Genomic DNA, 27,898 nt, shown 5'->3' with positions numbered 1-27,898 from the left:
TGAATTGCAGGTGCCTACATGAAATCAATAGATCAGTCTTTTAAAGAGTTACATTTGCCTAATCTCGTAACACTTCTATCTTTTGCTTTCATAGACTTCTCCTCACCTCTAGATTATAAGTTCCCAGTCAGCCAAACTTTTCTTTTATTGTTACTTTAGATCATGGAGTTCATCGGATCCCTTCTATGCCAACGACAGAAGCATCTTGACTCTCTCCACAATGGACTCACCCATTTGTTAGCAGGGACATTTGTAGATGCCTTGTGGAAGCCATGTGGTGCTCACACACCCATAGTAGGTTCTGAAGCGAGTTCAGTGCTACATCCCTGCCCAAAAGAGTAGCATGACTTCTAAATACAAACCGTGGCTTGTCTTGCGGCCTAGCATAAGTCATCTGGACAGTAATCGCTTCCAATTTTTTTTTTCTAATTATATCCACAAATTGCTATATAATTTTTATTTGTAAGGAACGCTTTTACCTCTGACCATTTAATCTTTTTTGTTACCATACGAGCAGATTGGAATCCTGCATTTGATACTTGAGACGTCACTATAGCGCAGTGGCAAAATCGTTCTCCTCCCAAATCCGAGTGATCCAATAGAACTGAATTTGCACAACGAAACTTTTAAAAGTTGCATTTTTCATGATGACCCTTTACTTTGACACACATATTAATTTTGAGCTGTGTCTTACAGATGCTGTCTTAGCAGTTTGCAAATCAATTTTGTTATTTCCATGGATGGTTACTATATTCTATAAGCAATCAGTTTAGTTATTTTTGAGAGTTAAATACAATTCAAATATTTATGCTGGTGTATGAATGGCAATATATTGGTCATTGCTTTGAAAAACACTGTTAACTTTTACAAATCAATAATTTGGAATAATAAGGTATATAACAGTTCACTGTTCTCTTAAAGTATAATTCAGAAGCCAGTCTCCTTTTGTGATGCCCTGTGTGTCTTGTTAACAGTTCTTGATCTTGACATGGAAAAATTTGTAAAAATTGGTGGCTTGTGCAGAAGTCTCACCAGCATAAATTTTTTGAATTCTTAATCTTTTTAAAGTTGGGGAATTTTTGCATGTTTTATTCTTTTCCATGTATTTATATTTGGTCATGTTGTACTTTGAAGATACAATTAATGGTTAATTATCTTAATATATCTGAAGGATCTGAGACATTGATGGCAATGTTTTGATACCTAAGTATGCCAATAAAACCAAATTGCACAGATGGAGCTTTGAATGGTGCATCTTGCAGGTACCTCTGTTGTCCCAGTATAAACGCGTCTGCATGGTTGGGGCTGGGTAACAACACTTGCCTGTTCGTTCAGCTAGGATGACTAAACCTATTGGTTGTCTTTAGATGTGGGAGATAAAGTGGAGGTGCTGCCACCAGGGACATCGGTAGAGTATTGCCTTAGGTACGGCAATTTTTATGGCCAGAGGCTGGTAAAAATGCTGCTGCTCCTGGACCCTTGTTTGGCAATCCGATCGGAAGTCAGTCTGACACTGAAGTCCCATCAATAATTGGAAGAATCTTCCTGTCAGACAGTTAAAAGATGTAAGGCTGCATATTAAAATTGTCTCTGAGTGGAATGAACAGTTAATCGAACACAGACTGTAAATAACTTGTACAAGAACTCCTTTAATAAAGATGCGGTTAAGCATTAGGATTTGGACAAAACCAGTATTAGCTGCTTTCACCCTGCCTGCACAAGTTCCCAGTGTTGCCTTAAGTGCTGTCTCCCAAGCAAATTACCTGGCAGATACTTCTTATTTGACAATTCAGGTGGACACATCTTACCCTCCTGGTGTGACATCTCAGTGGGGCTTGGGCTGCTGCCAGAGGAGTGTATCCCTCTTTTATTATGGTCATCCCAAATTCTTCCAAGTTCCATGAGCTGCAGGAGAGGTCTGACTTTCCTTGTATCAAATGCTTCGGATGTTCCTTAGCTATAAACAGCTCTGCTGTTCATTGTTCTTGTTTATGACTTTAACTGGTATTACTTCAGTTCTCTTGGAACTTTATTTTTGCATTAGTGACGGAAAGCTTCACTACAGTGAAGGCTGCAGATACTGTGGGATTTTCAAGATCTCATTGTTTACGGCAATGTTTGTGTAGTAAAGAAATTGTCGTTGCAGCCTTGTTTTGAAACACGTAGTGACTTGACCATGCAGTACGTGAGGTTTTTGTCCCACTGGCATAGATGAAGACCAGTTCACAAATTGATTAAGAAGCTCTGAAAATGAATTGTGAAACAGGAGAAACAAAATCAAAATATAGCATACTTTCCTTTTAAATAAGTGTTTAATTCAGTGTTCATAGTTCATATCTGTATCATGCCTTCAAATGCGTAAGTGCAGTGAAGCCTAAGCTTGAAAATTTCAGTTGTAGACAAGATCCCCACGGCGAGTGTCCAGATGATTAAGAGTCACTGAAACTTGAGTCTTGCATACTCCATGCAATAGGTATTAACATGTGACTCATCTGACTGCATGTAGTTTGAAACCTGGTTCCTCTGCGGAGATGCAATAAGCTGATTGTCATCTCTTCAGTCCCCGAGAAAACTTTTATCCAGATGTGCAGTAGTAACAAAATACACTTGGATTTCACCCACTCCTGTAACTTTCTTTATATATCATATATATAAAATATTAGATCTGTTTTTGAAGTAATGATTTTCTTCTTCCCAGTTTCTCATTCTAAGACTCTTCATAATGCCAGGAGATAAAGAATTTTTAAAAATATTCTAATCAGATATCTGCTGTTTAGCTGTATCTTTTATGTCTAAATCGCAGTGTTTCACTTCTTGGAAGTACTTGTTTGTCCACATCCACCATAGCACTCTAATCATCCCGTCAGTTTGTGTGACCTCATTACTCTGTGTGGTTAGTGTATCATGCATTGAAATATAAACTGTGGCTAATTTTGTGTAGTAGAAGGCAGAGGCTTTGATATACAACCCCGCTCCAAGCATTTAGGTTGGCTCAGCTCTGTGCATATATGTATTTTGGCTTTTGCCACACAAATATGTTAATTATATTTGCACAAAAGCAGCACAGTCCTATATTTGAAGAATAATTTACGTTCATTATGTGTTTCTTTAAAACCTTCCATCTCCTCTTCTCCCTTTCCCCCTACTTTCCCTTTTCCCAGTGTTTGTAAGGTTACCGAAGAAACATGCATTTAAACAATTCAGGAAGAACTTAAGAATCCATCTGCCTGCCAAGGTATATTTTTCTATTTGCAGTAAATCTAAATCAGTAATTTCTCATTTAGTAAGAATGTAGAATTGGTTTGCTAAGACCAGATTTTTTGGTCTGACAAATATTTTGGATGCAAGAAGTGACTGTTTTTTGTACTGATGTCACAAATCTTTTAAAAATGCTCCTATTCAAGGAAGAAAGATTTTTGTGTATTTGACAGCTAAAGTGTATGAAAGCATTCACTGTGCATTGGGTACAGTGTAGAATTCTTCATGAAGAAGACTGAACAAAATACAGCTAATTCAGTGTAACGCTGGCACTCGTCTCTCTGATTTAGAGTGAATGGGTGAAGGAGGATTTGCCATAGAGAGGAAATGTTTTAGAATTACCTCTTAGCCTTGAAATCCATAACGCATGGCAGAAAAGCCTATAGTAGATGTTCTTGGTTAAAAGCAAGAGTAGTGTGTAGAGTCGCTTTACTATGCAGTGTCTCTGAAGAAGCACCTTCTGCATAGCCACCTTCAGAACGGGATTGAGTTCTCAGCAGATTTTTAGTTCTTGTTCTGTGAAAAATAGGGTTTGTTTTTGTTACTTAGAAAAACATAGTTTTAGTTGCCAAACTTAGGCTTTTTAAAGGGTGCAGTGGAAAAGATTAAGTGGGAAGATGCTCTGAATTGTTTCATAAACTAAAATGTAAATATTTCGCTTAAAATATTCTGTGTATTTTTTAAGGTTATGAGGGGGAGGGGGAACGAAAAATGCAAAGGAAGTAATGCTGAAAAATTTCATTTTACATTTTCAGAATGATTTCTTATTTTCTAGTGCAAAAGATGATTTGAGAAAAGATTATGCAACTTAGAATGCATATTAGGCAACTATAATTTCTTACTGGAAACCTTTGGTAATACTTTCAAACATGTTTTTTTAATGACAGTATAACTTCTATATTGGGAGAAAATCTCATTTTTCTAGTGTTAGAAGTGTCTCAAAGCTGTAGTCTGCATTATTTTTAATAGTTTTAGCTGATATTTCTGTACTTCTAAATATTAGTGATTTTGGTAAAATTCAGTGTTCAGAAGTGCTCATCATAATGTGCTTCTGAACCATTTATTTTGAGAGTCTCTTTTTCTTGGTGTACGATACCTAATAACTCACACCATCGCCACTGCCTTGTTACACAGACATCGTTGTTTTAAAGGCGTTATTCCTCGAGCCGGGCAAACCGTTCATTATGGACTAATTTTAGCCTTTTTTCTGTTCTTAAATTATTTCCCAGTTAGGCTTTCTTCTTTGCAGATCTGTTTTTTTTTTTTGTGAATGTTTTTACTGTTGGTTGTTTTGTATGTTCTTTGCTTCTGTTGTTCACTTCCAGTGGCATGATTTGTCTGGTTTCTGCTCTCTATTGGAATGACTCAATTTATAACAGGAGGAGGAAAGATTGGATGCTCATGGCTGTAGCAACTCTTGCCGTCAGTCGTCTTAGAAGTGCATTCGCGTCGGTATTTGCGAGGCTTCTGCTTTCCATAGATTTTTTCCTTCAGCTAAATACTGCTCGTCAAGGCATCAGAAATAACAGAGAGACCTTGCGTGCTGCCCAAGCTTCTGTGGCTTTCGTTAAAAGGAATGTTCTCATCACGTTGAAGTATTCACCTTGCTCTAGCTGTTGCCACGCTCTGATCTTGTATTACAATAAGTACATACAATTGTCATCACTGTAGATCTGACTTTTTTGTTGTTTCCAGTTTGTATAAATGCATAGACATGAATAAAACCAGAGGGGCCATGGGCTAAAGACCTCTACATGTGACATGAGGGGGAAAGAAATGAAATACACTGCTGTTTAGGACACAAACTGTGACTTGGCTGAAGGAAACGGCCTGTGGTGTATATCAGTTCTTCCTCAGCAGTTTTAAAGGAAATTATTTCATACATCAGGAGGTTCTCAACCTCTCTACATTTTGGCAATGGGATAAAAGATAATCCATGAGGAATGTGGTTTAGAAAGGGGCAAAATGGTTAAAAATGAGACTCGCTTTCAGGTATAAATAAGATATCATTATGGCAGCAAAGAACATATTTTTGCCATTCCCCATTATGGCCCTGTGAGAGAGTTCGGGTCCTGTGCATTCAAAAAATAACAAATCATCTAGCCTCCTGATTTTTCACTTAAGTGTGATCAAGTTCTGCTTTTTTGAAGAGAAAAACTTGAATGAGATCGTCTCTGCAAGAAGTACCTTTTTAAGGATGTTGATTTTTTATTTTAGGCAAATAAGGGGCATTGACAACTGGAAACTAGCAATAATTCGTACAAAGAATTTTGGACCTCTGACACTGTGGCTGCCTCATGTTATTTTTGATTTTCTGACAGCGAGTCAGTGTGCTTGCTTATTGTACAGCTTGGTCAGTAGAAGTTGTTTTAAAAATGGTTTATGAAAATTATATTTATTAAATAAAACTTTCACTTCTAGCTGAGTCATTGTTTTAGTTACCTCAATGTTAGAGAAAAGCGAGGCTTGCTGCTCCACGTCTCTGGGATCATCAGTAGCAAGGCTGAAGATGCATTCCCAGCAGTACTTACTTATATACATAATGTGCATGGCCACTTACATGGATCACAGACATTCACAGGCATTGATGTGAGCATGGAGAGCACATGTGGCTCACCGTGCTGCCTTCTCTGGCTGGAGAGAAGTCCACCAGTAAGGAAAAAAAACCCCACATGCACACGTGTGCGTAAGGGGGATGTCCTCCAGCAGCTGGCCCTGTAGCTCCAGCTCACCAACCACGAGTGGTGCTTGGTGATGAATTCCAGCATGGGCTTTGCTCCCATTTCTTCAACAGCAAACATCATGGAGAGGTCACTTGGGTGCCCGGCCACAGCCTTGTCCTCTCCCCACAGGACGTTTGCAGCTCCATCATCTTGCAGGCTTCCTGGGCAGCTTCCTGGTCCTAATTAGCTTTACAGGTTTATCGTTCTGACTCCTGCCGTTGTCCTTTGAACTCTTCGAGGGAGGAGGGCTTGAAATGTTACACTCTGAAGAGACAGAATTGAGTTTAGAAAGGAAACAGCTGTGATTTCATGTAGAGCATTCAAATGACAGTTAGGCAGCTTTTGTTAAATTGAGACCTTGAAGACCAGTTAGTGGAAGAACTTCCAGAAGCAGGGAGTTTTAAATGCCCAGACTTGGGTTTAAGTTAGAGGTGTCTGTTTAAAGTGTCAGGAGCAAAACTCCTAGTGTTTACTCATGCCGATACTTCTACATGTTGGTACTGAAACAGTCAGCTACATATTACAAAGCTACGGCCTACTTCATCAAGTATTTAATGGCGTGGTCTACTCTTTGAGAGCTCAGAGGACTGAATGGTACCATGGATTTAAAAACCAAACATAGCCAGTGTATCATACTCAAATAAAATCTACAGAGACGTCGGGCAACATTATTTAAATAAAGTGTGAATGACAAAAGTTTATTAAATGCATTCTTAAAAAATTATATCTTTCTTAAATAAGGATTTCTCAGTACGGATTTCATTGTAAAACAGTTTTGAAGCAAGTCATAAGTTAATAAGTAACAGGTTGATCAATAAAAAAAAGTCACTTATATACGGTGGTCTTCAACCATATTTAAACAAATGCACTGTGTGAGGTGTCTTCCTTCACATGCTAGGTAATGTCACTGGAAAAGATCAGCTCCGTTTTGCACTTCTAAACATTTAGAATAAGCAGTAGGCAAAGGGTTGCCACCGAGGGGTTGCCACAGCTAGATTTCCTCCCCCGCGACCACCCCCCAAAAAACCAGACTTGCCCATAAAGTCTATTTTATGCAGAAGACAAGTATTCATTCCTTTCTTTTTTCTTCCCCTGCTTGCAAACACATTCTAGAAATAAGTCTTACAAATAATACACTGAAACAATGCATGAGAAGACTTAGTCATGGCAATTTCACTGGAGCTTTATTGCCTCTGTTGGTAATGAGAGGGATTGTAAGAAGTTACATTTGAACTTACAGAGATATGTAAATGATGGGTTTTTTACTAAATATAATCTCGAGATTAAGTGTTTTATATCAGGGCACTTCTAATTTTGTACATATTTAATGTATAAAAACGATTACAACTTGATGTTCACCTTTTTTTTCTTGACATTTGGCAAAATTAAATTGATCCATTTAAGGGGAGATCATCAAATTGAAGACATAAGCACTTACGAATTAAAGCAATCCAAGTAAGCAAGTGTCTGCATTCTTAAAAAAAAGAAAAACCACACAAATATATAAAGGAAAAAACACATGGCCACATCTGAGCACGTTTCAATACAAAATATTCCCTGTAAGTAGGCATTTTGTCCTTAGAACTAACACCCTGTTAAATCAATGTTTCTTTCAACTTCAGTCGCTCATTTTGAAAAACTTTTTAGATGCCATCATAGCACAAATAACCCTTTTCTGCAACATAATTAGTCAAAGTTTTATGTATTTCTTTATAATTACACAGTAATTATAAGCGTGTAGTACCAAACTGATGACAACACTATTTTGTTGAAAAGATCTTGCATTCAAAAGGAATATTCTTTAAAACACCACGGCATTACGCCACTACCCAATCGCAGACTTTTTTGAGGGACAAGTCTGTATTGGGATGAAAAGCAAGTCAGTTCTCCTCTCCAAACACAGCATACTTGAGCTAATCAATCTGAAACTGTACCAAAACCCTCAAGACAGAAAACAGCACGCATAGATACCTTGTAGAGCTTTTTTCCACCCCCCCCCGTAAGTTCAAGTCCCCATTTATATTTACACAAAATTGAGAAAGGAAATACTGAAAGCAGCAAAACACACATTTTTTGGCATAGCCAATTCCAGTAGCTGGAGAAAGTTTGCAGTGTTTTTGTGGAATTGTATTCTTGAAATAAATGCACAATTGGATTTTCTTAAAAGAGCACTGCTATAAGGGGAGCTAGCCTTATGGTCAACTTCAGAGAATACAAATAAAAATTTTTTAGCAGTTTAATAGTCAATTTTTTTCCTAAAATACTTTTAGCATCTGCATAAAAGTGTTCTGCTGTTTAGTGCAAGTACCAATTACTAATTTCAAAAATAATTCCGGCCTTATCATGAGACTATTTAGAGCATGGACTTAAACCTCTATCCTTACTTGTAACTATAGTTTTTCCTGGAGCTTGGTATTTTCCAGCTTGTTTTACAGAGTAGTATTTATGAAATCTCTTCACAAGTAACTAAGTGAGGAGTAAAAGACCATGTTTAGCACAAAAGCAGCTCAAGAGCTCTTGCAATATTAAAAATAAAGAATTGCATCTGATAAAACCTGTTTTTGAACAAAACAAACAATTTTGTTAAATGCAGTAAGACAATAAGTAGTAGTGATGGATCTACAAAATAATAATTTAAGCAAACAAAGCCAGTGTAGTATTTTATATCATCTGATCTGTGCTTGTTTGGGAAAGCTTTACTCTTAATTTCTGTATTTGGCAACCACAGTGATATGTCAATTTAAGGAAAACTCAACAACATAATTAAAAAATGGGTGTCATCCATAATGGCAGTACCTATATGTTATAAAGATTTAACTTATTTCTCAGGATAATGGTTTCAAAACCTAGATTCATATCCAACTCACCAGCTTCTTGTACAACAGGGGCATTTGTTTTGTCATACCTCAACCATAAAAATTCCATGTCTGAATTTAAAATACTGTATTGTGTAGCAAACATTTAAGACACAAATTCAGTATATTCAAGTTTTAGATTTCCACAGAAATGAAAAACCTTTCTTTGACAGACACATAAGCATTTCAAAACTGTAATGAAATTTGATTTCTTAGATAATAACCTAGAGAATATTAGATTCTATCATGACGCACACAGCTTATCTCAATGACGCTCACTGAAGGCTGACTATAACATTAAACACGGGTGCTTTAAGTGCACAGTAGTTGTGTCGTACTTCAACTGCTCTCACAGTCAGCTGATGTACAATCAAACCATTCAGATAGGCACCTAGATACCCCAGTATCAACAACCTTGGGTGTTCTTCGTTATTTCTGTGATTGTTTTTACCAGATACTCAAACTCACTTAGACAATACCTGTACTCTTCCAGAAAAGAAAGGAGAAGAAAAAAAAAAAAAAAAAATCGGACCCAATACACTTAAATATATCACTCTTACAGGAAGTGCTATCAATACAGTCTTTGCAACTAGCCCCAAGTGTATATTTAAGGATTCTTTTAAAAATTGTTTTGATGTTGATCTGTATAATTCAGATGCCATACAACAGTTGTCTGATGATGACCAGCATTGTGCTTTGTGTGGAACCAGAAACCTCAAAATAATTATAAAGCTTCTAGGACTTATGGGAGATGAAACTAGGGTGGTCCACCAAAAAAAAAAAGAAAAATCCATGATGAAATGCACAACGTTGGAATTTTAACGGGCAAGAGTGGTCCAGACTAGAAGAAAAGCCCAAACCACCAGTAGAAGAATGAAATATGATATGGTCCAAGATGTATCCTTAAAGGTTTGTCTCAACCCTCAGCCATATTGTGAGGATTGATCTTCAGTTCAGTCCAGCCAGCAGAAATTGACTGTGCAATTTTCCATTTCAGGTATTTGTACAGACTATGTACACGCTAGAAGGGTCCTTTAGTGCTACACTGTCGTACTTTTTGTCCCAGCAATTTGAGGGCGTGCAAATTCCACAAAGTCATCAATAAGAACTGGCCATGCCCCTAAAAGAAAAAAAAGACCAGAACATAAGAACTCAGTTCAACAAGGCATTCTTTTTAAAGCTTCAGATCTAAACAAATTATTTACTTTCCAGTCTTAACTAGGCATAGTTTCAAGCAAAAAATTTGATTTCCTTGCTTGAAATTTAAGAGCTGGTTAAAGATTTCTACTTCTTTTAAACCCAGTTAATACACATCCCTTTCAAGGGTCGTTTTTCCTTCATCTTCCTGACCAAAAAAAGAAGAAATAAAAAAAAGCTGACAAAAATTCTAGCTTAAAACTGTCCTGGTTTTGGCACCAGAACTTGATCTCCAGGATGGCAATAGCTGCTTAAAAAATGTTGAACATTGGATGAAGCAGTTTACGCTGCAAAAAGCAACGTATCTTAACATACTACAGCATTTACTGCTCACAATTTGATTTTGCGTGAATGCAATGCTCATCTGTTAGAATCAGCATACTTAGCCATACCCGAAAACAACAAAATGCACTCTGATAGCCAGCAATGTAGTATAATGCTCTAGAAGGCTGGTATTACACTATATATGCTCTTCCCTATTCCTTATGAAGAGGTAGTTAAAATGCATATCAATATTTTACATATGGGCAGCCATATCCAAAGAGGTCCAAGTCATGGTCATGTGAAGGTTAAATATAATTGTGGGCTGGTTTTTTTTCCCCCTTAAAATATTTTTATTCCAAATCATTAAAACATGTTTTCTGCCTTTAATCTTTCTAACCTACGTTGATTTATTGTGGGCAGCAGCCCATTTGGCTCAATGATAAGGGAATGAGAACTGTCCATGATTATTAAATAAAGTTGTAGAAGTTTGCTCCCCTCTGCTCTGGAAGTATCAGAAGTTTACAGTTTCCTCCACTCACTGAACTGATCTGCCGCCAACGATTGAAGGTAATTAGCTGTTCTTGGCTACAGATGGACTGGAAGAGGAAAGATCAATACAAAAGTTTACAAGAAACACATTTGGTAGGAAATAACTTATGTTTAGTAATCCCTGTATGCTGCCAGCTTCACTTTAATATTATTACATGTCCAATCTTCACATAAACTGAAGCAACCAACTTAAAATAATATTCTCAGCTACAAAATGCAATAACCAGAGGACGCTACGAAGAAACGCACAGGCCATGAATCAGTTACTTAGTTGAAGATGCCAAGAACTGCGCTGACAGAGAATCTGTTTTTTAAATGGACAGATATCACGGTTTCTCTCAATAATAAAGAATTAGCATCTGAGCTCAGATAGAAGAAAAAAAGAAAATGTATTTAAGAAAGTTTCATCATTTCTTTTTTAAACCTGCAGTAACAAACAGATGATAACAACATGCATTAAAGTAGCTCTAACTGGACTTTAGATCACCAGTGATATTCTAATTATGCTGTTATTAGAGAGCTGTGCCAAAGCAGATACACAGTAATAAATGTAGCATTAAACACAGAAGTTAATGAAAGAAAATGGAAATGTTTACCTTCCTCATCATAGTTAGACATATCATCTGCTATCATTGTACTAAAGTCTAGAAGAAGGTTCCAGGTGTCCTTAGGAATTGATCTTTTATGATGTTCCTGTTTGGAGGGGTGGAAAATTTATATTTAAAAAAAAAAAAAAAATTAACACCCCTTATCCACATTCATTTTTACTGTCTTGGACACATCCATATCCCCAAAACATATTTCTCTTATACACACTACGAAATGCAGTATCTGGGATTTGGGTCAAAATAGTCTATTTCATCTACTCAATAATTTAAGCATATCTATCTTCCAAGTTTTGAAATTACTGCAGTCCAGTTTATGTAAAGATTTAAACTTACCAACAAAAATTTGTTCCACAAGTCTAGAAATTTAAATCTTCCATTAAGTACTAAATTCCAGTAGGCAATGGCCATTTCTAAATCTGTAATATTAAAATATATTACTCTTAGAGATATACATTTCAAATATATCATCTCCACAGGTATCTAACACCAAGATGAACCATATATTCATAAAGGCGAAAAGAATAATCTAATGCAAATAAACTCATGGATCCTTCACAAAAAGGCAACTATAAACACACACAAATATTTTATAGATTTTGATACCATCCCTTGAATACAGAAGAAATGAAAATTGCCCGTATTAGTACCTAACATATCCAAAACATGCAAAGATACTTCATATGCCTTTTGCTATCTAACAATACTTTGGTTAAAATTCAGTGAAATATTTTTGTCTTAGAAATGCTATTGACTTGAAATGAAAATTTGTAGTACTTGGTAGTAAGATCTGCTTTAATTTTTTTTAATATATAAAATACAATTTACATAAAACTAGCTTTTTATTATTTCATTTTTAGAGCAACCTTGTTACAGGTGCTGGCTTTGTAACATGGCTTTTGTCAAGTGTTCATTTCTGCAATCACGTTTCCTTTTGAAAAAAAAAAAAAATCTTTAAGTACCGTACAAGAAGATGGTTGATAGTTGATTGGTTTGTTGTTGGTCTTTTTTTGGCTGGATTGGGTTTTTTGGGGGGGTTTGTTGGTTTGGGTTTTTTTCCCCCACAGACTTCCGTTAAGTTCTTGCTTGTTTTGAATCTGTTTCACAGGATGACTGAGAAACCTGAACTGACACAGCTCGGGAACAACAACCTACTGCCTGTCAGGCAACTGCATGCTGCTGTCAGCAGTGGGTGCTGTTACAGTGTAGCAGTTAGAAAAAGAGACTGGTTAGTCTAGCACATACGGAAAAAACCCACAAACCTCACCTTGCCGGTATTCGCCAAGGGCTAAACTGACACGCATTTACTTTTTATTAGTGGCATACAGTAACATGTTAGCTGATAAAAGAAAGTTATGTACCTGAGCTCTAAATCTCTACTAGCATGATCTCCATTACCAGGAATTAACAAGGATCTCTGTACTGTATAACAAAATGCTACTAACTGTGACCTTACTGAATTCAGTATCCATCACCAAGTACATACAGTAACCCCAAAGGCTACCTAGTTAAGTGACCTCTTTTTTAACAAAAGCTCTCATATATTTTGCAGTCTAGCAAATCTTCTCTTCCATAAACAATCCTCTTGTGAGACCAGAAAGAAGAGGCTCATGATCAACTGCACCTCCGGAAGAAAAAGAAAAAACCTGACACAACCCAAGAAAACCACTCGTTCCCCCAGACGCCCAAACTATTTGAAAAAACAGGGAGGTGGATCTTAGAGGTGAAATCAACAGCAAACAAAACAAAGCATGAACTCTGCATTGCTAGAGGGAAAATAGATGGTGATGGGGGGACTTTATGAATTGTTTGGTATCTTTGATATTAAAAGTTCTTCTCGAACAGCATATTCCCATTATAATGCTTCCTGACTAAAATAAAGAATAACATTTGTGGAGGATTTTCCAGCAGCTGCAAAGGAGTGTGATTTCAGACAAAAATGTAAGTTTGAGTTTCAAGAAGCAGAGACTAATTAAACAGAAGTCACTACTCCTCAGTAAATATGTGAAAATGATAACTTCTTAAAGAGTGTAAAGGCTAGGTACCTCTCTTTAACAGAAGAGTCAGATCCAAAAATATGCACTTCAGCTTTCAACTAAAACTACTGTCTTTCTAAAAATGAATAGGTACAAACTTCAGATTAAGCTGATCAGTTCCTCAAGGAAACAGATTAGAAAACTAAGTTTTATTTACTTGTAATGCATTAATAGCAGGCATACAAAAAATGTAAGGTCATCAAATCACTGCATATTTATAGTGATTCATAAACAAACACTATAAACAAACTGTGCATTTTGACATGCTTATACAATTTTGAGATTATTCTTGTGGGTAAGCAAAGGCCTTTAAAAAATAGATCTCAGGATGCTGCAACCACAAACTCATCATGTGAGCCCAAACATGTAAAGCATGAAGACATAATGCCTTAGGACAAACTACGTTTTAAAAGAAATTTTATGAAATCACAAAATTCAAAAGTAAAGATACAATTTTAGGTTTTCATAAGAAAGTAAAAGAATGCTCAGGAAAGTCCTCATGGATCAAATATGAAAGTCTCAAAATACATGCTCCATTTTGAGTTTTATCCAGAGAGATGCAAGAGAAGCAAACAATGTTTGAGATGAACATCAGCTAAAAGGTATTCTCAAATGATACGCAAATATCACAGGAACTTTTAAAACATCCACAGTATTTACACAGTAGTAAGGAATTATGCTGCAGAAATGCGTTTCCAGAGCTGTGCCTTAACTACTGTTTGGAAGATTAGAGACTGACATACATTAAAATCAATTCACAAGTTCCTACAAGCAGTTTTTTCAGACACTCCAAAATTAATTGCCTAACTAGGAGCACTTACTTTTTAGCACTGTACTTCTCCCAGTATTCTTTTGCTTCAGGGTTTCCAGAATTATTCTGCCCTATCATAAATTCATGCCTAGAACTGTGTATTTATTGGCACCAAAAGGGTTGGTAAGCATCCAGATTTTAAGCTTAGTTCTACACCACTTCCAGACTTAAAAAAAAAAAAAAAATTTAAAAAAAAAAAAAAATTTAAAAAGTCTTACACTATGTATATGCTATATGAATCTGAGAAAACTATACTTGTCTTTGTCACCATTAGAGCTTAACGTGCATAAAGAAGCTTTAAGATGAATGAGAAATAAAGCAAGAGACTTAGTCTTCCTGGTAAATACTTTTTACTTAAGTCTGTTCCATCTGGGATACTCAAAAGATTCATTTCCATATAGGACTAGAGGCAAAAAAAATTCAGAAAAAGAATGCAAGTCTTCCTTATACCTCAGAAATATGGAGAAGAAAGTAAGAGGCAAGTACTACATCAAACAGCTCTGTTATTCTGAAGCTTTGAGAAAATATAATTAAAGATGATCATGTCATTATGATATCACTGTGATTTGTCATTTCACTTTTACCACCTTACAGGGATTCTGCAAAATAGTCCTTGTTGTGTGAAGCTGTTTAAAGATTAAAAACAACACACAAATGTTACAAGGGTAACCATAAAAAAAAAAAACCAACAACAAAACCCTGCAACTGTTCTCATTGCAGAACTGATTCCACACTGACACTCTCCATAACCTAACCTCTATCCTCTCGCAATTCAATTACTTGTCCACATTTTCCTTGTTGCAGCAGCCTAAAAAAATAATACAACTTTCTACAAGAAATAAGAATCAGTCCATCCATTTATTTGCAGGATTCAGACCTGACTACATGCACGCACAAGTATTTTTAAACAGTTTCGCAGTGCTCTTTTAGCTTCTTCAAAGACAACAAAACTCACAGTCCAATCCAAAACAAAAAACAGGATAGAGAAAGATGCTAAAGAATGACACTAAGTCGAAAATAAGACATGGAGCTTTTGCTTATTTACTCATTTTTCAATATTCATTTTAAGCCAGAAGTTGGTCCACATATAAAAGACAACAAAACCAAAGCAGAATGATCATCTTTTCACAGCGCATGAATGCAAAGCTGGTCAGTGGCAGTCAAAGGCATTTTCATTACTGAGAAAAATAAATTCACAAGCTGCCAAGGAAGAACCTACTGGCCTTTCAGTATTTTATTTCGTCTCAAAAGTAGAACAGTTAACTTAAGTAGTTAACAGTTACAGAGTCATGAAATACTAGTTATGGTTAATATCTGAACAACACTGTATATAAATGAATATGCATTCTGGTTGGTTAACATTACTGCTTGAAAGAAATTTTTGTTCCCTCATTTTTGTTGTTTTGAATAGATAGATCTACAGTTTGTTCATTTAGTTCCATCTGAATTGTGCAGTTTTGTCATGGTTTTGGTGTTGTTTTTTGTTTTAAAAAAATATTATTTTCACTAAGCGATTCTTCCACTTCACCTATTATACTAATCAAAAGTACAATCACCAGAAGAGCTCTGAAATAATAAAAAAAAACTCAGTGAGCTGAGGAGAAGAAAAAAAAAATATGGCTGTAGGTAGGCACCTATTACCATCAGCACAACAAAAACAGGCATAAAGCCCAGGATATAGAAATCCATTTGCACTATTCCAATTCTATTTTGCCAAGACATTTGCAAGCATTTTTGGTGTTACAAGAAACTGCACAAGTGTACTTACATGGAAATCAGTTTTACAGCTTAAATTTATCCTAAAAGTGAAAATTCAATTAATCTGTTGAGTGCTGCAAATTCTAAGTGGTATAATTATGCCTTTAATGTAAGACCATAATCCATTATGCTTACTGAGAATTGCACACACTCTTAGTGAAAGAATAAACCCTCTCTCATAAAATTTTGTAGTCTATACTAATGATGCAGATATTTCTATCAGTTTGAATACCTTAAATTGACATCTATCTTTCACAACAGAGAGATGTATTTTATCCCAAGGGCAGCTATCTTTCAGACTCATTGGATCACAATAATATTTTCACTTACTGCTTTAATCAGTCATTTCCCATATTTACGAACAAATGTTTATCATTAAGAATACATACCTAAACCTTTCTGTCCCGGATTCTTTGCAAAGTTGAAAGTAAACTGATAAAAATCCTTAAATCTTCCTGGCTCTTTTAATTCTTGTTCCATCTTAGGAATTTGGGCCTTCAGTTTTTCTATGCTGTCACATCTGCATTTTAAAAAGCATGTTTATTTGTGTATTATTCATTTTGCCATAAAATATGAGTTATAACTTAAACAAAAATTTGTAAAATTTTTGTGGAATACACTACGATTATCAAAACAAAATTCAGGAAGCCTTTAATTAGTCTGCACCCATGACAACAAAGAAATGAAATTGTTGTATTTCTTCAAATTGCCATTTGCACATACTGTCTGATACATCAGATTCTATAAACCACAAGATTTTTAGAAAAATGTGATAGACTACTACATTCTCATAAGGCAGAGAAAACCCAGGTATGCTAGACTGCAGACCAACATCCTTGCTCTACCTACTTGAATAGCTCTATGGCAACTAACTGAAATACACAACCAAGACAAGTAGCACTCAAAGTTGCCTCCCTTTTTTTTGTCACTAAGCATCTAGCACATAGACAGCAGATGCATTTTTGAAGAGGCAGACAAGTGATGCTGGACTCCGGAAAGTCTCTGAAGTCTGAAAGGACAATGTGATTGTGAATTCCCCAAAATAGGGTTGTGTCACTGTACGTTCCAGTTTCTGACACTGGATTACACTGTCAGCGTCTAATACTTACTGCACACTTACCCTAGCTCAGTCATTCCATCCATGAATTCCAGCTTTGAAAATTCACACTGTGTTGCAGCTCGGAATTTCCATGCAATGATGAGTACAGTAATGCTGGCTGGGTCAAGAGCTAGATCATCACAAAACTGTTGTATACCATCTATGCCAATTTTATTTTCATCTTGAGGATCTTTGGGATATAAAAGTAAGTATTAAGAAAAACAAATTTTTGAAAAAGCTAATTTATTCAAACGAGTATTTAAGAGAAGCAAACATTTTCAAGAAGCCATTTTTGGGATCAGCCCTTTTAAGTGAATATTTTAAAAAGAAAATTAAATTAGTATTTTCAATGGTTAAGCTTTAACAATTGAGGAAGTTACTACAATAAAGCCTCCCATACAATGAAGCTTATGTTATTTTCATTGAGAGACAAAAGCACCACAAACATTTGTTTTCTGCCTAATAATATGCGTGATATTCTGACTCATTCCACACAGAGAACAGTGGTCCTTTCCCACCAGGATCCAACACTTAATTATTGGGATCTTTGGTAAGATGGCCAATCTGTGCACCAATTCTGCAGTGTCCATTTGCAAGCTGTGCTGATACAATTATAAAATCTGCCCATAAACTACTAAGTCAACATTAGTTTTTTGCATTTTCTAGCATCACTAGCATACATGAGATTGGACATGGTAACCTCCAAGAGGGAAGTTATATTGCCCCATTACCGATTCCAAGTCAGCCAGGCACGCTCCTCTTTCCATGAAGGAATCAACATCTGGTCTGGAAGTGAGATGTTCACATTTCAAGTGCACTAACAAAGATCCACTAACACAAGCCAACAAAGACTTCAGGAAAATGGTATTTGGATTATGCACGCATATGAAAACTGACAGAAAATGTAGCACTCATTTTTAGATTTTTTTAAAGTGCTAAAACACAGAATTTGTTCTACTGTATTGAATCCACTTTACTATTTGTGGTAGAATATCATCAGTTGAACACTGGCTATATAACAGATAAAAAGACTTTGTTTTCTTTTCCGCTCTGTTTGTAACTATCTGATAATAAGCAGAAGGTGAATAAAAATTAAGGTAGAATCCATCCTTGATATGCAACCTTTCACTTTGTCAGGAGCAAGTCCTGAGTGATGTGCTTTCCCCAGAAGAATCACCTAAAATCCACGTTAATGATTACAGTTACTCACTGTACACACAATTCCAGTTCCAGACCCTAATCTTGTATAAATGTACATATATTTACAGCACATAAAGCAACGGCATGTAATCCTTGTGAAGCAGAAGCCTACATATATTCCCCTTCTAACTTGCATTATTAGTAACAGAAAAACAAAGCTGAAGGAGTCAGTTAAGATTTCGAAGCACAAGAGCACAGCTGCAATGATACATTGTAATTAAGAATACACAACTAGGAAATAAGCCTTAAAACTCAGGGTACTCACCTTTGTATCTGTTATATAGTTGTTCTAACTTCTTTCTGTCCAATGATCCTTTAACACTCTCTCGTATATAAAGTTCAGGATTTTGGAAAAAGTTGTCTGTTGCAACATCTAACTTCCAGTCATTTTGAGACAGACAACTCACTGCTGTCTTTTCACTAGATTGTGTGAAGACCATAAACTGACGCACTTTATCCTTCTGTGATGATTTCAACTTGTTCTAGTGAAAACAGACAATACTGTAACTAGAAATGTTTTACTGGACAAAAAAAAAAATAATAATCAGTACTGTTGATATTTTTAAATCAGAATCTTTTATAATTTTCCCAAGCAATCAGATTTTCTCTAAATGCTGGGGCAGTTAGACACTCAAACCAACACTTATTTTCTCTTTTTTTTTCCTAGGTACTTTACATTGCAACAAAACTGAGTTAAATCATCACAAAAATCATGCTGGCAAAACAATCACAGAAATATAAAAAATATTTGGACAGAGAGCTGAAGGGCATAGCAAATTCATATACAGCTGTAAGATGAGACACCTTTCTATTTAAAGCAATTTTTGTTTTTTAAAAAGAAAAAAACATTCTCCTCAATAGAAGAATGCTACACTTACCAAAAACGGGCAACCGAGATGCCTAAATAAAGCCCATGGCTATGAAAATATTTGACAGATTAATTGCCTCAACAGATGCAGCAGAACAGGCCATTTAATAGCTTACCATCACTGAACAAGAGGCTGGCATTCATTTAGTGCCAGCTGACCAAACTAACAGAACACCAGCTAGTGCAGGACAGGGTGCAAGACCACACTGCCAGGAACAGGATCTCTTGATGTGCCTCTTGATGGCAGCAAGGAACTAGGCTGGGTCATCCACTTCAGGGAGCTACACACCAAAATACCTTAACAGACTTTTTTTTTTTTTTTTTAAGAGATTTTTCACTTTGAAGGTACTCAACTCCACCTACATAATTTGCAAAACATTCCTGCGAGGAGGCATTGTCTCGATTTCACAGGTGCAGCAACTGAAGCTAAAAAAAAAAGGGTAAGTCATTTCGCCAGAGGCAGGCGGGGGAGTGAGTAGCCAAGGTGAGAGCTCTGGAATTTCGGGCCTCCTGCCCAGACCAAGAGACATCCCTCTCTGCTCTAGCGCAAAACTGAATGGAGAACTTGCTGCCAGTAATTTATCAGCATCGAGTGATTCCCAAGGATATTTTTGATGAGGAGAAGCACACTCAGTATTTCAAGGGTACTAGTTACACAAAACTAACTGCTGATCAGGAGAAAGCAATCATACAGCTCTTGCACTAAATCCAAATTCAGTTCTAAACTTCAAAGCAAAAAGACTCCTAATGTTACAACTTGGTAAATGAAAGTTCTGACTTTTAAGTCAGGATTGGATTTCTTACATGGCACAAATATTTCATTTGTAGTTTACCTTGCATTCTAACCCAAACTTGTATATTCTTTATTGTAATATCCAAGTGCATGGCTCCTTCTCAGGGAGTATGGGGAAAAAAGGCAAAAAAAAGTCTCTAGATGTGATAAACTATCCTGCCAAAGAACGAATGGTTTAGGAGCAGTATGAGCTCAAGCTCTTCATTCCAAAGGATAATTAGTGTCCAACCACATTAGAAAAAAGAACTAACGCTTCAGAACACAAAGTCATCTGCCCTAAAAGTCAAAATCAGTTTTTTGCTGCTTGATGACAGTGAATGTGAACAGTATTATTCGTAAGAGTAGTGAAGTTACCAGCTTCAGAGTTACACCTTTAAAAAAAATACAAGAGCATCACATTTGGCTTAAATTGATACTCACATAATATACTAAACAGACCAATACCCTTTAATTTAAGATCCCTTTTAAAAAAAAAAAACAAAAAACAAAAACAAACCCCAAACCAAAACAACCCTGTACTTACAACACTTAGCTGAAGCCAAAATTTTAGCACACACTGCAGACTTAAACACAGTGATATTGGTTAGGCTGTACTACTTTTAAAGTTACAATGTGTTGCTGCTTTATTTCAGTCTCTAGAATAAGTTTCTCACATTGGACCTTTTGCTACAAACATGTTTCTGAAACTCAGATTTTCAGAAGTGGTTCCAGGTAAAGGTCAAGCCATCAGAGCAGGTCCTGCAAAGATCCACTGCTGACAACCTGTGCACGCTTCGAGTTTCACAGCAGACATTCAGCACCTTACAATATTGAGCTCGAACCTTCACAAAAATCACTTACGCTGACAAAGCCATGTGGAATGACTTCCAGAAATTACTAATGCATTTTAAGTTCCAGTTTTTAAAAATATATCGTAACCTCAGATAGATTAAAACAAACACTGAAATCCCAAATGAAGATTAAACAATCCCAAGGCTAATTTTCTGTATCAATTACCAGCTTCCTCAAATCAGTTCCACACAGCCAGACTGCTGCATCACCAGACTCAGCTGCACTATAAAGCAGAGTCACACTTATGACCTTAGCTTTTCTTTTCTTTTTTTGACAAAGCAGATGCCTTTAATCACTAGGTTTTTGTTTGTTTGTTTGTTTTTTAACACGTACACATAAGTATGCATAGCCCTCTTAATAGTGAGTATTCTGTAAAACCTCAAGAGGCTTTGTTCTGCCCTATTCTTGCAAGGGTAAACTCTAAAAGCAATGACATACTACAAAAAGTCAAGGAGCGAGTTTACAAGGGCTTCACCATGGATGCCCACAACCACAAAAGATAGTGGGTTTTGTATGTTGTCACATAAAAGGACAATGCAATTTATTAGATCAAAAAATTGCAGTTTCAACCATCTTTATGATAAAATTTAAATCCTGTATATGCATATGAGATCTTCCTGTGCTTGGGGCTCCGCTCCCTAAGTGATAGTGACAATATAAAACCTTTTTAAAAAGAACATTGAATTTGCCAAGCGTCAAGCAGATAATGACACTAATCAGTATAGCATTCAGTAATATATTAAGATGCAATAAATCACACTGTTGAGCCGTAATTTTTTTCTGGAATAACTATATTTTTACTGGTCAAATATGAGTTTATTTTTAGTGAAAAAGTGCCAAAGCCCTTTCTTTATATTTGATGAATGTTTCCGCAGAAGCTTGCCAACGTGGATGAGACACTCCACATCCTAAGTGACTGGATGACTCTTTGAAGGCCTACTGCAGGACAGCAAGAGATGAAATTACTGCTGAGTTTTTATTATCCTATTATAGCTCTTCTTTCACCACATTAAAAACCCACACTTCAAGCAGGAACAGGTTCCAAGCCTTCTGCACTTTTAAGGGCTATTTCTAGAAGCCCAGCTCTAACAGTCTATTATTGCTTTAAGTGTGCAATACAGAAGCCAGAGCACCCTATAACCTTTAATCCTGTAGTCATCAGGCGACAAATACCTTACACTGCAACTGTATATGCTGTAATGCAATGCAATCCATTTAAGATATCTCAAATTTAACACTAGTTAAAAGGGAAGACAGAATTTTATTTATCTTTCTTGCTAAAATATACAAGTGAAAACCAATGGAAAAAAAATGCAACAAGTTTTCTAGTAAGTCTTACCCCTTGGGGCAAGAGGAAAAGGAAAAATTCAGATCTGCAAGCCTTTGATCAAGTTGGTGTGCTATCCAAGCTACCTTTTATAATGAGGATGTCATAAGAGACAGGAGGTGAACTTACTTTTAAAACACAGAATAACTTCTCTAAGTGAAAAGCTACATTGTGTAGATTCTTAAAACTACAATAATTAAATCTTTCCAATGAACATCTGATGATATAATATTAATTTTAAAATGAATGATGCCTCTCCCCATCAAGTACTAAATTTGATAATTCTAATTCAATAACCTATCCTTGACAATGACTAGTATTAGATACTTCGGTGAAAGATTAAAAATAAAAATTAAAAAAATACTTGGGCTTTTTTTCCCCAAGTTTTTTTTTTCTGGCCTCAGACTGAAATTCCCCCTGTCTAGAGGAGTAAGCTTTCCCAATCTAGGAAAAAAAACCAAAAAGAATGCTAGAACTGATCTGCCAGCTCTGACTACATGGTTGTCTTCCCTTACCTTCTACACACAATTTTTAGTCACCTCAGATTCAAAGATCAGCTCTGCTCGCTGGTCATCAACATTTTCTGGATAGCTAATAGCCATATGAGGGCTCCACTCTCCTGGATAATGTCCATGGGAAACAATAACAACCTTCATCCCACACTGCCCGGACTAGAGAGCTGAGGATTCCTACCAAAACCCCGTTCTCGGACTTTGCTCAAAGGTTATATGTGGCTGCCAGCTAGACAAGCAGTGGACGACCAGTTTGAAGTATCCCTGCCCAAAATTCCTTGTGGCCCCAAAGAAGGCATTCACACAGTTACTCCTTAATGAGTAACTGCTTTTCACCTTTCCCTTCCCAGCCACTGCTTACAGATGATCCGATCCCTGCTAGTTTCACTGCTAACTAAACGAATGCGAACGATGTGTGCTTTTGTTTCAGTCAGGACTCATAAGAAAAGCCTGTTAAGTTCTCATGCATGTGACAGGTAAAAGGCCTTTTCTAAAATAGTATCAACCTCCACAAAGTCTAGGCTTTTATACTAAATGCATTTAAACTCTAGCAACAGATCTGGCTGCAGGAAGCATCCTTGCACTTTCAAAGGACCCCAGTGACGACAGTTCAAACAGAGTAACTTCAGCCCGCACACAGAAGAAGGGGCTCGTGCATGTAATAACCTTACAGATCACAACTGCCAGTTTTGTCGCGTCTTTAGCTGACACTAATGGTCAAGAGAATATTGCTCCCTTACAGTGTCTGAATCATTCCACGTTGGGCTATGTCCATTAAAGGAACATACAAGACACCTGCAAATAATCTGGTTTACTGCTTGTATTCAAAAATATATGGCTAAAGCTTAAACAGCAAAATCATGAGTATTTTTCTTTGCTTGATAAGAAAACAAACGTTAATCGTAACAACAGTGTGATGGCATACATGTATACTACCAAAAAACCCATAAAATCCAGGTTAAAGACAAAAAAACAATTAAAGTAAATAGCCATAGTTTCTGTATAAACGAACATGTCCTTCAACTACATTTTATTTTCTACAGCAGTTTCTCGAAAAGAGGGCACACAAAGTAAGATCATCAGGACATTTTTAAGCTTCTGTTTCAAACTGATGTGAAATCCATTTCTGGATTGGATTCTACAGCAAAACAGAACAAAACTTAAAAATTTACAAGGTCTGTTGAGACACAAAATCCAAGGAAAAAATCACAAGCAACATAAAATCAAAGTTGCTTTTTACACCCTCTAATGTTCTTTTAGTGGATAAAATTATTTTAGTACTTGCATATGGGTAGAAAGTCCTTCGTAGATCAATATATAGCTACCTAGAAGAATGCAGTAGTTGTAATAGTGTTTTAAGATAATTCATGTTAACCTGAGAGGTGAAGGAAACACCAAAAATCAGGGCTTTTTCAATTAAAAAAAGGACAAAATAAAGCTGTCAGTTGTTTAGCATTCTCAACTCTGGTCCAGGGCAGAAGCTCTATTCAGCCATTAGAAGCTGCATTCATACCTTATATTTGCATTGGCACCATAAAACATGAGTAAAATATCAAGAGCTACATAATAAATTTCACACCTTGTTCTCAAAGTAGTTCATATTCCTGAAAAATTTTTTCATGGCTCTAGTTAAAAGTGATTTTACAGTATAAGTTCAAAGGGTTCCCTGGTAAGCTGGGAGAGGAAACGAGATCATGCACCATCTTGTCTAGCACTCTGACTACTCTGTCCTAAGCGTAATGCCAAGAATCTACAAGTTTTACTATGGGAGAACCAAAACCAAAAACATTTAATATCAACAAACTACTACAGACGTGAATATGTACCACACAAAACAGCCTTGCAGAATAGCTTGAGTTAAACACTACATAACAATGTCATGAAGTACAGTAAAATTACAGGAGACAGCATCACACATAAAATTCTTGTAATACTAAATTTTTACAACTTCCTGTCACCTGAGGTTTGCAATAAGAAATTATGTATTTATCAGCATAGAAATATTCTTCAAAGAACACAAATTGGATAATATAATAGATAATGTAAATAGAGATACGGTTAGCATTTGGCTCTGGATAAAGATATGGCCACTCACACACCTTGATTATCACACATAGTCCTAAACTCATTAAAACATTCAGAATAGTACAGGTAGTAGCTCTTCTCCTCTGAGAAGATGACTTAGAGTACAATTGACCAGCTTGCTTCTTTGTCTTGATTCGCAGCCACATTACTTGTCCTCATGATAATAACCTTACAGAGTTACTTATAGCAGCCACATACTAACAGATAAGCTGAAAGAGACCACTTCTACAGATGCTGCTCAGCTCAAATGAAAATGTGAGTAAGAGAGGCAGACTGCTATCAGCAATCCAAGGAACACTGCCAGGGTGGTGTACCTGAGCACTGGACAGAAAACACTTTTCAAGTTACCTAAATGTCCAGAGCGAGCCTAACAGGCTGCTGTAATGGTCTCCCTTCCAGATATTGGACAAAGACAGTTCGAAGCCAGGAAACCTTTGTCCTGAAAGCACTGGCTGTACGAACACTGGTGAGACTAAGTCAGAGCCAGAAGCGCTCTGACTGGCAGTGCTGCATGGGTGAGTAGGAGCCAGGCCCCAGCTGCAGGAGCCTCTACCGCAGCATTTGCTGTGCTGGACAAGCAACCCGGCCCCAGGAACCTGCCATAGCCGCTGGAAGGACTAGCCAGAGCAGTAGTGCATACGGGTAGAAAAATAGGATGTTGAATCTCATGTTTCTGGATGGATACCTTCAGATCTCTGGGAAGAAGTCTCCCTACTCTTTCCCCTAACTAAATAGAGGATTTTGACCTACCACAAATATAGGTACAGAATCCTACACCCGGGCACTAGAAACAATTCATAGCTGTATTTACTACTTATAAAAGTCGCAGCCTGTCATTTAGTCCCACTTCAGTGTCTATGTCATCCTTTCACCTGGGTGTTGGAGTCAACAAGCACAACCTGGAAAACAGTTGTTTGCATAGTGCCTAACAACTATGCTTGGGGCCACAACTAGAGTATTCAGATACTCCCTCCAATCCAATAAATACCAATCTATCAGTATCGTATTGTTCCACAGAATATATCTGCTAGTTCTTCAGTTAAGTATTTCCAAGAAGACTAGGCAGATAGGATTCTGCTGTTTCTCACAAAAATCTGTTGTCAGAATAATGTGCCTCACTATTTCTGTTACATTACCACTTACTACAGTATTGTTCAATTTAAATTTCTAACCACATAGCCAGCCAATACTATTTGTATGTACAAGACATCATCTGTGTATTTTGCATATACTGCAAGACAGCTCTAGGTGATTTTTATGGGAAAAAACTCTTCATAAAAAGTTGTGTAACATTACCGCGTAAATGCTATTTGAGACAGTCCCAGAACTGCAGAATTACAATAAGATACCTCTACAGTCTGAACTTTACCCAGACTTTAGTTTTAAGCTCCCATAAAAAAAATCAAGTGAAGATCTACATCAAACTATTCAATTAAAAATTATACTAATAACACAGTGACAAGTTTATTAGAGGTCTACATACTGCACCACTAATTTAAATCCTGGCTGACCAAATTTTTATGCCAACATAACTCCAACAGTTAAAGGTGACATTTTTATTTTTTTAATATGCTTTTAACACTGCTTGCCAGAATAATATTAACTTAGACTCCCTCCTACACCCTTCCTAAGACAATACAGCTACTATAGAAAAGTACTACTTTAAACGTACAGGTGTAGCTAAAGCTGTACAACTTCTGTATACAGAGAAGGCCTAGAAGTATGACTATAAACATGTTGCCCCGGGTGCGTAAGACACTGTGCAAGAGACCAATAAGGACCCCCTTTATTTAAAGCTAAAGAATGTCGTCTTCTTTTGTTTAGGCAAACAAAACCAGCAAGTTTTGTTCCAACCACTGCGGTTTCCCTCTAGAAGAGGCAAGGGCGAAAGTCAGTCGATTTGAGAGTCCACAGCAAATCCTCAGCTATAAGGAAAAAAATATTTTGGAGAAACTGCGAGATAGATAGGTCCCCCTCTACAATGCTTATATGAATAGGAGCCTTACCAAAACCACAAAACAATTATCCAGAAATCCTCCAACATAATCCCAGTTCAAGAAGGATCAACATATCCAAGTTTTCCGGTGAATTGACAGCGCTTAATGGGCCCTGAGCCGCCTGAAACCCTGAGGAAAAACTCCAAATAGCCCTTGGTTTCTGGCAGCCCCCTGCACTCTCTCCAGTCACTGCTGCTCACCACCCCACACAGGGCACAGACCAAGCTGCCCACAAAACGCCTCTATTGCCCCTGTCCCGCACAAAGGTGCCTGAACTCTCATACAAAGTGCAAGCGAGCACCTCCTCTTCGTGAGGAGGCCTGACAGAGCCCCGCGGGCCGAAGGCCTCCGCGAGATCCCGGCGCCCCCCACCTAGGCCCCGGCGCTCGCCCCTGTCCAGGAGCAGCCTCCTGCCTCCCGGCCCCGCGGCCAGCGGCCCCAGCCCACCGCGCTGCCCTTCCCGGGTCCCACACACCCTCCTCGCCCTGCTTGATGGGAGAACCGAGAAGCCCACGGCCCCAGGACATCATGCCCCGGCTGCGGGGCCCCCAGGACCGGCCCCTTCGCCGCTCCTGTCGAGCCGCTCCCGGACACCCCAGCCCGCCACGACTAGGCCCCAGATGCCCCTGCGGCGCCGCCGCGGCTGGCCGGCCCCGAGGCGCCGGGCCGGGCCGAGAGGCGACCCGGGAGGACGCTCACCATGTTGAGGGCTGTGCAGGCCTCTTCCCTCCCGGCTCAGGCGGAGACTGAGGGCGGCGGCGGCAACGGCTTCCTCCCGCGGCAGCGGCGGCAGCTCCCGGCTCCTCACGGGCCCTTCCGCCGCCTCCCGCTCATGCGCAGTGCGGCGCATCCCCCGCGCCGGGAGCCGGCGCTGCGCGGCCCCGGCGCAGCGGGCGGGAGCCTTCACCGGGTGGTGGCCCAGCAGCCTCCCCTGCCCGCGGGGGGCGGCCCCATCCCGCTCCCGGCCCCGTCCGGGTTTCTCCGGGAGTGGCGGGGAGCGGCCGGCGCCCGCGGCGCGGCGGTTGGGGCTGCGGCGCGAATGGCGGTTGGTCGTCGCACGTACTTGAGGTGGGGGGCGCCGCACCGGGGGGGCCTCGGCCCGGGGAAGGGAAGGGAAGGGAGGGGAAAGC

At 38.0% G+C, this 27,898-nt stretch overlaps 2 protein-coding genes across 7 annotated transcripts in view; one reads left to right on the top strand and one right to left on the bottom strand.

The window, feature by feature from the left end:
• Nucleotides 1–7,472, top strand: part of ATP11B (ATPase phospholipid transporting 11B (putative)) — a 74,015-nt gene extending 66,543 nt beyond the window's left edge. For 2 of the 4 annotated variants that reach the window (XM_075157303.1, XM_075157309.1), the window contains exon 30: nucleotides 160–1,235. In XM_075157303.1, the coding sequence (XP_075013404.1) occupies nucleotides 160–241 (82 nt within the window). In that variant the 3' untranslated portion in view covers nucleotides 242–1,235. Of the gene's footprint in view, nucleotides 1–159; nucleotides 1,236–3,161 lie in introns of those variants that run through there. The other 2 variants (XM_075157306.1, XM_075157305.1) reach the window with 2 other exon arrangements.
• On the bottom strand, nucleotides 7,144–27,833 carry DCUN1D1 (defective in cullin neddylation 1 domain containing 1). Of its 3 annotated transcripts, XM_075157312.1 has the most exons (8): nucleotides 27,468–27,617; nucleotides 18,621–18,837; nucleotides 17,177–17,345; nucleotides 16,446–16,576; nucleotides 11,788–11,870; nucleotides 11,443–11,539; nucleotides 10,837–10,893; nucleotides 9,866–9,956 (listed from the first exon to the last, which is right to left on the bottom strand). In XM_075157312.1, exons 1-7 carry the CDS (start codon nucleotides 27,468–27,470, stop codon nucleotides 10,883–10,885), a joined length of 711 nt encoding a protein of 236 aa, XP_075013413.1. In that variant the 5' UTR covers nucleotides 27,471–27,617; the 3' UTR covers nucleotides 9,866–9,956; nucleotides 10,837–10,882. The 3 variants fall into 3 exon arrangements, with proteins under 3 accessions (XP_075013411.1, XP_075013412.1, XP_075013413.1); XM_075157310.1 differs by lacking the exon at nucleotides 10,837–10,893 and having other exon boundaries at nucleotides 7,144–9,956; nucleotides 27,468–27,833; XM_075157311.1 differs by lacking the exon at nucleotides 10,837–10,893 and having other exon boundaries at nucleotides 7,144–9,956; nucleotides 18,621–18,856.
• Between the last annotated feature and the right edge of the window lie 65 nt (nucleotides 27,834–27,898).

The sequence above is a fragment of the Calonectris borealis genome, chromosome 9 (assembly GCF_964195595.1).
Source record: "Calonectris borealis chromosome 9, bCalBor7.hap1.2, whole genome shotgun sequence".
NCBI lineage: Eukaryota > Metazoa > Chordata > Aves > Procellariiformes > Procellariidae > Calonectris > Calonectris borealis.
Note: the sequence above shows the minus strand (reverse complement) of the source record. Positions and strands in the feature narration are given on the sequence as shown.

Excerpts from the sequence above, each read along its gene's own strand:
- DCUN1D1 (XM_075157310.1), bottom strand. Across the intron at positions 17,346-18,620 it reads ACTATATAACAGATACAAAG|ATCCTCAAGATGAAAATAAA; the intron begins GTGAGTACCCTG and ends TATATCCCAAAG. Across the intron at positions 11,540-11,787 it reads TGTGGAACAAATTTTTGTTG|GAACATCATAAAAGATCAAT; the intron begins GTAAGTTTAAAT and ends CCCTCCAAACAG.